Raw genomic sequence first — 8998 nt, forward strand, 5'->3', positions numbered from 1 at the left:
GTGGCCTTTTCTGTCCTTGTTAGAGTCCTCTCATGCTGGTGCTAGTCTGGGCCTGCATTTTGCAGATGATGCTGACTCTGTAAATTATAATTGGTACTAGATGTAATGCATAAAGCTTTGAAAATGTATGTTGTTCAGCTGGTTTACAATTTTAAGGGATTTTTAAGTGTTTCTGGTTTTTGCTGCCCTATATTTAACAGGTGTACAAAGAACAGGTTCTAGAGCCTATGTTGAATGGGACTGAAAAAACTCCAGCATTAATTTCTGACTATAAGGAATACCACACTGATACAACTGTAAAATTTGTTGTGAAGATGACAGAAGAAAAGCTTGCACAGGCAGAAGCTGCTGGATTGCACAAAGTCTTTAAGCTTCAAACAAGTCTTACTTGTAATTCTATGGTAACTTTTTCATGTTTGGCTATCAGAATCCCTACTGTTGCATGTTGTAAACTCAAATGTTTTTGTAGTGTCCTTTGGTATTGAACAGTGCATTGTTTCTGCCAGAGTATTTCCAAGCAACCTGTCTTTACAGATACCTAAAAACCAGTTTATTTTTTTATGGCAGATATTACTTTCAGATAATATCACGAAGTATCGTTACTGTTGTTATTGTTGTATGCATAAAAAGCTATGTAAAAGTAGGTTGAAAATAAATGAAAGATGATAGAATTGGAAGCAGAAACAGGCCTTGCTCAACCCATTTTGTAGATTGTACTTGAAAAGCAAATATGCCAAATCAAAGTGATTGTATTTCTCACACGTTTAAACAGCCATGTGTACTACTGTGAGAACCTGTCATCAATTTTATGTTTCACAGGTTACAAAATGTTTTGCAGCTTAATCCTGCATATTCTGCCTACTGAAATAAATATTAAGGGTTGCTTTCTGTACATGTGTAGGAATTAATCTGCCCCAGTGTAAGCATCTTAAAAAGTTAAGTGCGCTAGCTAATGTCCCTCAACTCCCAAATAGCTGTTTTGGACAGATGAATTGCCCTCTAGAGGTGTATTTCTTTCAGTTGACTATGGAGGGCACTGAGGGTGACTAGTTCACCTATAAATGTCTAAACTGGGGATGTCAGAAGTCAGGCAGGATTGATTCCACCTTTGATGTAAAAATGATTTCTTACTTTGTGCTTGAACTTGAAGGATGGCAGTTTTTACAGCTCAAAAGTGACAGATTTCACAGCTGAACCGAAAGATTATTAAGGATCATTAAGATCTTCAACTATTATGTTAAATAGTTATGAATCATTAGTTGGTACTGAAATTTGATTTAATATTTAGCTAAAATTAGTCATTCAAGTGAATTCAGGCATATTTCTCTATATAACTGTCTTTTGGTTTGAATATGTTACCATCAATCTTGCCTTAAATCTACTTGTGAACAGAAATGAAATCTGTCCAGTGATGTGCTGTGTAATTCCACAGTAGTCTTGAGTTCACAGTCTTCAAAATGCCACTTTTTGTGTGGTGCAGTTATATGTGCAATAGAAATAAACTCATGCACAAAGGTTAACAAAATTTGAGTTCTGCAATCCCCCTCAAGAAGTATGTTATGTATTTTGTAGGTGCTGTTTGATCACATGGGATGTTTAAAGAAGTATGAAACTGTGCAAGACATCTTGAAGGAGTTCTTTGATTTGAGATTACATTATTATAGTTTACGCAAGGAATGGCTGGTGGGAATGTTGGGTGCAGAATCCACCAAGCTCAACAATCAGGCTCGTTTCATTCTGGAGAAAATACAAGGGAAAATTACTATTGGTGAGTAAACATAAGTCAGAATTGTTAACAGTGGGGAAAACCTTGAAATTATTTAAGTATAGTAGAAGGTACTTGCATGTAAGACATTTATTTTCATGACACTGATTTTCCTGTTGTGGTTTATTTTCTTCCCCTCCTGGCTGCGTCTTGTAGAGAACAGATCAAAAAGGGATTTGATTCAGATGTTGGTCCAGAGAGGTTATGAATCTGATCCAGTAAAAGCCTGGAAAGAAGCACAGGAAAAGGTAATAATCTGAAATCCCTGGATATATTTGATACTGTTAGTGTTATAAATTATATTACTTGTTTCAGATGCTTGCTTTCTAGTAGTCTAATTTATAACACATGTAGACCTTAAGAAACATTGTTTGTTACTCCTTATTGGCTTCCATTTTAAAAAAACAAACATTAAACATACAAAAATATGGTCACATAATATTGGTATTGTATATGGATTATTCCTAGAAGAAAACTAGATAATACAAGTCTGAAAAATGAGAACGCAGAGGATTGATTTTCTTAATGTACCCAAATCAAAACTGGCAACTTGATTTCTGACTGGCTGATACATACAGTGCCACATCAGTTACCCCACGCATATAACTAATTTCCCCTGTATGTATTTGTCATACGATTGCAAAATGTAATTATTTTGATATAACTTATTTGCTGCTTTTCTGTAATGAAGCATGAATATTATAAAGCTATGAATTTTGAACTTACTTTGGTAAATTTGACCTTGATCTATATTTATCTCTGGTTTTTATTGTTCCAAAAGAGATACGTGGCAAGTTTAATTTTGTGCATTACTCTGAGATGATGGAACTACTTTGAGAAACAGCTTCAATTTTCTGTCAGCCAACCCTTTTCCATGTCATTGTCATTGATTTAGCTATTTGTTTTCATTTCTCATTTGATTTGATTTGGGGTTTTAGTATTGTATGTTAACTCTATGCAATGCATTGTATTTTATAACAAAACTACTATTATGAGAAATTTTGGTCTACTTCCAATCCTCAGTTTGTACATTCGGGGCTCTCATACCAGTTTTTATCCAAAAGGAACAGATACTCATAAATATCCAAAGGACAAAGGTCTCAGCCCTGTGAGACAGCTCGGATAGTACCAGTATCTGTAGCCAATAGCATACAAGGCATGTGACTAGCATCAGGTTCAAATTTCTTTTCTTAAATCAAATGGTTAAATAATGGAACTCTAGAAGGTTAGAGGAATGTGGCCTTTTGGAAAGGTCCAGAAAATGTTAAGGTTATTGAATCTGTGAGGGCACACCTTACTACTCTGTACTGGTGCTTTGGAGCAGTGTTACAGTTCATGCATAGAGCTAAGATTATTAATGCTTTTAATTGTGGATATTTCACTTCAGGCAGCAGAAGAGGAGGACTCACAGAATGCAAATGATGATGCTTCCTCTGCTTCTGGCTCAACTTCTGGCCCTGACTTTAACTATATCTTAAACATGTCTCTGTGGTCACTCACAAAAGAGAAGGTGGAAGAGTTAATTAAGCAGAGAGATTCCAAGGTCGGTACACCACGAAGGCTTGTGCTGAAATGATATAGTAATTACTGGTGTGCCTAATGGGAATGCTCAGTTCTGATGGTGTTTGCTTTAGTTGTAACTAACATACTGCGTTCATGTTTCAGGAGAGAGAACTAAATGACCTTAAAAGGAAATCTCCTTCAGATCTCTGGAAAGAAGATTTAGCTGCCTTTGTCGAAGAGCTTGAAGTACGTATTCCTTTACATATATTTCTGAAACAATAAATTTAAATTCATTAACAGCATTAATCAATTCAAAGTATTAAAATTTAAGCAAAAAATAATAAACAAAACTACTACATTTTGAATTGAAAGCAGGTAGATCTCCAAATATAATGATAATTAGGAAATCAGTATTGGATATTTGTGTTCCTAGTTGTGCTCCTAGTTGTGTTCCTTGGGGATTGTCTCTTGCATCTATACAATTTAATGTTTTTTCCAAGTCAGTGATGACAAAAAAATAACCAGGAGAAAGTTTGTTTTCAGATGACACAAAAACCTGGGAGCAGTAGCTTTTAATAGTAATAACTACAGTAGTTATACAAGATCCAATGCTTGTGGGGCAATAAGTATTATCAAATACAAAGCTGTACATTTAGGAATGAAGTGTGTAGACCGTAAGTACTGTATGAGGGGCACTTACTTTGCCTCATCAGTAGCTGTGGAAAAAGATAAACTCTGTTGGTGAATAACTTGCTGGGCCTTAGCTTTCAATATTGCCTGAAAAGGGCTGGATGCAACCTTCTGAAGTGTCACAGGGTAATAGAAGTAAGATGTCTCTCTTATTTCTCTGTGTGTTTGTGGTACAGCTGCAGTTGGAAATGTGCTGTTTGATGTCTGTATTTCAGCTATTTGTTCATACTATGAAAAAGGCTGATTGAAGGATTGGAAAATGTGCCTTAACAATGACTGTAGAAACTAGATGTTTAAGTCAAATGCTGAAGTACTGGAAAGTTACATCAGTACACAGGCACATACATGAGAACCAAAAACTTGATAAAACAAAGATTTTCAGTCATAGTTTGTATGTATTTAATCTTGAATGAAAGTGTAGTTTTTAACTGTTACAGGGTAATGAAGAAGTTACCAAGATTAAGTGGTTGGGTTTTCCTTTACTGGAAAGTGTGTTACAACTGAAGTGGAAGTTAAGGGAAGTCTTATGCTCCATGTAAAAAGGGGTTGAATCTTAAATAATAACCATGTTTCACTTTGTCCTCATTAAAAAATAATGTGTTTCCCCCATCCTGCCTCCTCCCCTTGTTTGTTAGAAAGTAGAAGCACAGGAAAGAGAAGATGTTTTGGCTGGCATGGTTGGCAAGCCAATAAAGGGCAAAGTTGGTAAACCCAAGATGAAGAAACTGCAGCTGGAAGAGACTATGCCATCACCATTTGGCAGAAGAATAGTTCCACAGATTACATCTGCCATGAAAGCTGACGCCAGTAGGAAACTGCTGAAAAAGAAAAAGGTAAATCAAAAACATTGCTGTAGTTAGATTATTTATTATTTAACTTAGATGTTTTTCTACTCTGGTAGCACAAATCCAAACTGCTAGACCTCATTAATGCTGTATTTATACTATTTTGCTGACTTAATGCATGGAGAGTTGGTACTGGATTTTGTTCACATTTGCACTCTTGTGACTGCTTATTGTTCAGGTGTTTTTATTGAGATATCTTCTTTCCAGGACTGTTCAACAAATGTCAATATACTAGTCTGCTTTCATTTATCATCATCTGCAAAACTATTCCAGTTCTATCTTGAAATATAAAGGTGTAATTTATTTTATTTTGCCCAATTTTTTTTGCAATTTTAGGGTGAAACTGATTCTCTAGCAATAAAAATGGAATTTGATGAAGAATTTGGTGGTGTGCCAGCTGAGGGTGGTGGGGACGACTCACTGAATGCATCAGCTGCAGCAACTAAAACCCCTAAACCTAAGAGAGAGAAGAAGGAGCCTGGTAAGATCCTTACACAGCCATAGTTAACCTTAGCTGTGTACACTAATTGGGCATGAAATACATTTTTAACACATAGAAGGAAAATGCAGCATAATAATCACTATTTCCTCTGATCTTCCCTAAAGAGATGTGTGGAAATATTTGAAAGTACTCTGCTGAAATTTCTTTTTGTAAGCTGCTTTTCTGGGGTTGGTGGATCTTACGTTTTCTATATTCGGAATTTTTTAGGGTCTGAAATTTTTGGGGTCTAAATATTTGAATTTGTCAATAGATAAATAGATTATTTTTACATAATTAGGCTAATTCTGTGCAAACTGAAATTTCTAATTTGCCTGCTCTCTGGTGCTGAAGGACATGTCACTCACCTTCAGTCTGAAGAATGGCATAGATTGTAAAACATGATTAAATACATATATTTTCCTACTGACATACCCAGTCATCCTGACTTTTAAAGAGTTAGTTATGCATATTATGGCTCATCAGACTGACCAAGGTCTGTGTTCACTTTCCTTTTTCCCTCTGTTAGTAGGAATTTCTTATTGCAGTTTGAGAAATACATAGTAATAGGAATGCAGAAACAAGAAGTGCTAAAGACGGAACAGAAGGTTTAAGTCTGAGGGTTTGTTTTCTTTTAAAAAATGAAGAGAATAAAAATGTGGTTACGCAAATAATTCTTCTGAGATAAGATCTGTTTTTAATTATTCAGGGGATTATCCAACCTGAATAGATTAACTGAGTACAGTTATGACTGAGTTGTCTACGTGCAGCTCAGATCTGCCCGAGCCAGAGCTGATTAGCCCAGCTTGACCCAAGCTTGCCCTGCAATTGACTGACCACATTGTTACCCCCACAATAGGGTATCCTCTGCTTCCCATGCTTATTGTATTTTTCCAATAACTCTTTCTGATCGTGTTCCCTGAATAATGGAAAACTGCATGTTCTTCTCCTGGAAAAGCCCAACAACCTTAGAAAAAAATGAAAGCTTGACTGCAGAGAAGCAAAAACTTCAAATGAGAGACTTTTTAATGTTTTTCAGTCATAAACCGAATTTGGTTTGGCAGTAGCAGGTTCTATGTGAAATAATGTCATCGCTGTTAAATCTTTCTTCAGGGAGGAATTTACAACATTTAAAGGACAACTTTTTAAGATAAAAATTTATGAGCAATTTGTGCCTCTCAAACAGAAAAGCTGATTCTTTTTTTTCTTTCACCCTGACTGTAGTAAATGCTTTTACTTGTGGCAGGTACCAGGGTAAGAAGAACACCATCAGCTACAAAATCCAGTGCAAAGAAAGTGAAGAAACGAAACCCATGGTCAGATGATGAATCCAAGTCTGAAAGTGATTTAGAAGAGAATGAGCCTGTGATTATTCCAAGAGACTCTCTGCTTAGGAGAGCTGCAGGTACTTAAGTTTCTGTGAATTGTGCATCGTGACTGAAAATTTCAACTACAAACCCACATTTTCCTTTGACCATGGCCTTCCTTTAGGACTTTTTCTCTTGCAGAGAGCTTGCATTACAAGATCAGGAACTTAAGGGTTGATATGAAAGATTTTGTGACTTTGTCCAGACATCTATTCCCTTATTCTAAACACTAGAATAGAAATTACTCACAAAACTAGTGAATTATGCAAGAAATAGACAAGATAATATCATTAAGAAAAAAAAAAGAAATTACTCTAATGCAATTATATTGTCAAATAGGGCCTAAAAGGCTAGTAAAAATTAATCAAAACAATTCTGAACAGTCAACAAGGCTGAAAGTTTGGAAAATATATAAATATTTGGTAGTTTAAAAATCTAAACAGATTTTTCTGGAAAATGTTTTATCAATTTTTCCAAGTACCTGATTAGAAAGAATATTTAAATGATGGATTCAAGAATCCTTCACTTACAATTCCAGTTTTCTTATTCCTTAAAAGTACACACATAATGCCTTTAGCTGAAGGTGTCTAAGCAAGCCACAAATGATGTTAGATGTTTGGTAACATTTTAAATTATGTCCCTTTATTCTTCCAGACAAGTTTATTATCCCTCAGTCTTTTGTCTTGTACACTCTGAGGCAGGGGTTGTTTACTGACTTCCACTTAGATTTATTTATGGGTTAACATAAACAGCTACCTTGAAATGTATATATGTGTGATTTTTTTTCAGCTGAGAGGCCCAAGTACACTTTTGACTTCTCAGAAGAAGAAGATGATGCCGATGATGATGATGATGCCAACAATAATAATGATTTGGATGAGCTCAAAGTAAAATCTTCTCCAGTTACAAATGACAGAGAGGATGAATTTGTTCCCTCGGACAGTTTAGAAAAAGATGAATATGATTTCTCCCCAGCCAAATCAAAGCCATCTCCAGAGTAAGTATTGTAACTCAGCAGGATTTCTTTACTAATAAATTTTTCAATGCAGAAGTGTCTGAACAAAGCTGAGAAACATCAGCCTGTTATTAACTCTAAATGTGCCATGTAAAATAAAATGTATACGTCTGTGCCGGAATTAAAGCATGTGTTATCTCAGCCTTGCAGTTAACCTATGCAGAGGTAAATATGACTTACCAAATTATGATACACTGTAATATAATTTGGTAAAAGGCATTTTTTTAAATTTTCTGTTTTCTGTCTTGTGCCAGTCTGGTATACAGACTGTTGAAAAAATGTGAATCTATTAATTTTGAATGCCTGAATTTCTTGGTTGGATGATGATTTTAGGGGTTTGACTGCTGTGAGTGTATACAAAAATACCAGAAATGCTAAACCAGGAATTTAATCTTATGTGGATATTATGTTATCTATGTACTTCAGTATGTAGTTAATGCAACTCATATAATTTTCTTTTCCTGTCTACAAGTAGAAAAATGTCTCAAGACAAGAAAAACCAAGATTTTGGGAACATCTTCTCTTTTCCATCTTACTCTCAGAAGACAGATGATGGTGAGCTTGTTTTCATGGATCTATTTAGTCTTGATAGCAACTATTAATGGAATATATTAGGGAGTGCTGTACACAAACTTCAAGCAGTAGTTATAGAAGAAGGATGTCCACATTTATAAAGGGGAAAAGGGAAGGAGGTTCTGATCCTTAGAGGAACAAAGCTTGTATGATGGATGAGAAAGTCACAGTACATCTGTAGCCTAGCTGTAGTATCAAAAACACTTTTTCTGAGATTAATTTTTACTATAATTAATATTGATGATTTAAAATATGAAGTAAATTAATCTTATTCTAAACATACTCTGTGATTGTAGATACAACAAAATTGGACAGTGATGATGAGGATTCTGCTCCTGTTTTCTCATCATCTTTTACCCCAAAACAAACAGAGAAAATTCCAAGTAAAACAGTAGCTGCTAAAAAGGGTACGTATAGAATTGGCATATAAGCCAATCCATTCATTCTCCACCAAGCCATCTTCTCCACCTTTGCATTGTCTCTTCAGTCTTCAGAGTGGGAACTGCATTCATTTAGTTTGAACTCAGCAAAACTCAGCATAGGATGTGAACTTTCTCCAGCTCCTTAATGATGTTAATTTGTTTCCACTGACCACAGTAGTGTCAAACTTAATAAATTCCACGTATGGAGCTGGCGTTCAGCCTTCAATTAGTTTAATTAATGAGGGTTTTTTAGCCTCAGGGAATAAGTGAAATAAGATGGCCTTGGGATTGGAGATAGTCTTCTATAATGGACATAACTTACTTATTTTGAAAGGAAAGA

At 35.3% G+C, this 8998-nt stretch overlaps 1 protein-coding gene across 1 annotated transcript in view; it reads left to right on the forward strand.

The window, feature by feature from the left end:
* Nucleotides 1-8998, forward strand: part of LOC103799096 (DNA topoisomerase 2-beta) — a gene marked incomplete at its 5' end in the record, with an annotated part of 19590 nt that overhangs the window by 4162 nt on the left and 6430 nt on the right. Inside the window, 11 exons of the mRNA XM_009071392.1 lie at nucleotides 201-401; nucleotides 1573-1768; nucleotides 1922-2013; nucleotides 3153-3308; nucleotides 3431-3514; nucleotides 4594-4791; nucleotides 5140-5284; nucleotides 6528-6686; nucleotides 7438-7645; nucleotides 8139-8218; nucleotides 8533-8643. Coding sequence (XP_009069640.1) covers nucleotides 201-401; nucleotides 1573-1768; nucleotides 1922-2013; nucleotides 3153-3308; nucleotides 3431-3514; nucleotides 4594-4791; nucleotides 5140-5284; nucleotides 6528-6686; nucleotides 7438-7645; nucleotides 8139-8218; nucleotides 8533-8643 — 1630 coding nt within the window. The remainder of the gene's footprint in view (nucleotides 1-200; nucleotides 402-1572; nucleotides 1769-1921; nucleotides 2014-3152; nucleotides 3309-3430; nucleotides 3515-4593; nucleotides 4792-5139; nucleotides 5285-6527; nucleotides 6687-7437; nucleotides 7646-8138; nucleotides 8219-8532; nucleotides 8644-8998) is intronic.

Source organism: Acanthisitta chloris, unplaced genomic scaffold (genome assembly GCF_000695815.1).
Source record: "Acanthisitta chloris isolate BGI_N310 unplaced genomic scaffold, ASM69581v1 scaffold20223, whole genome shotgun sequence".
NCBI lineage: Eukaryota > Metazoa > Chordata > Aves > Passeriformes > Acanthisittidae > Acanthisitta > Acanthisitta chloris.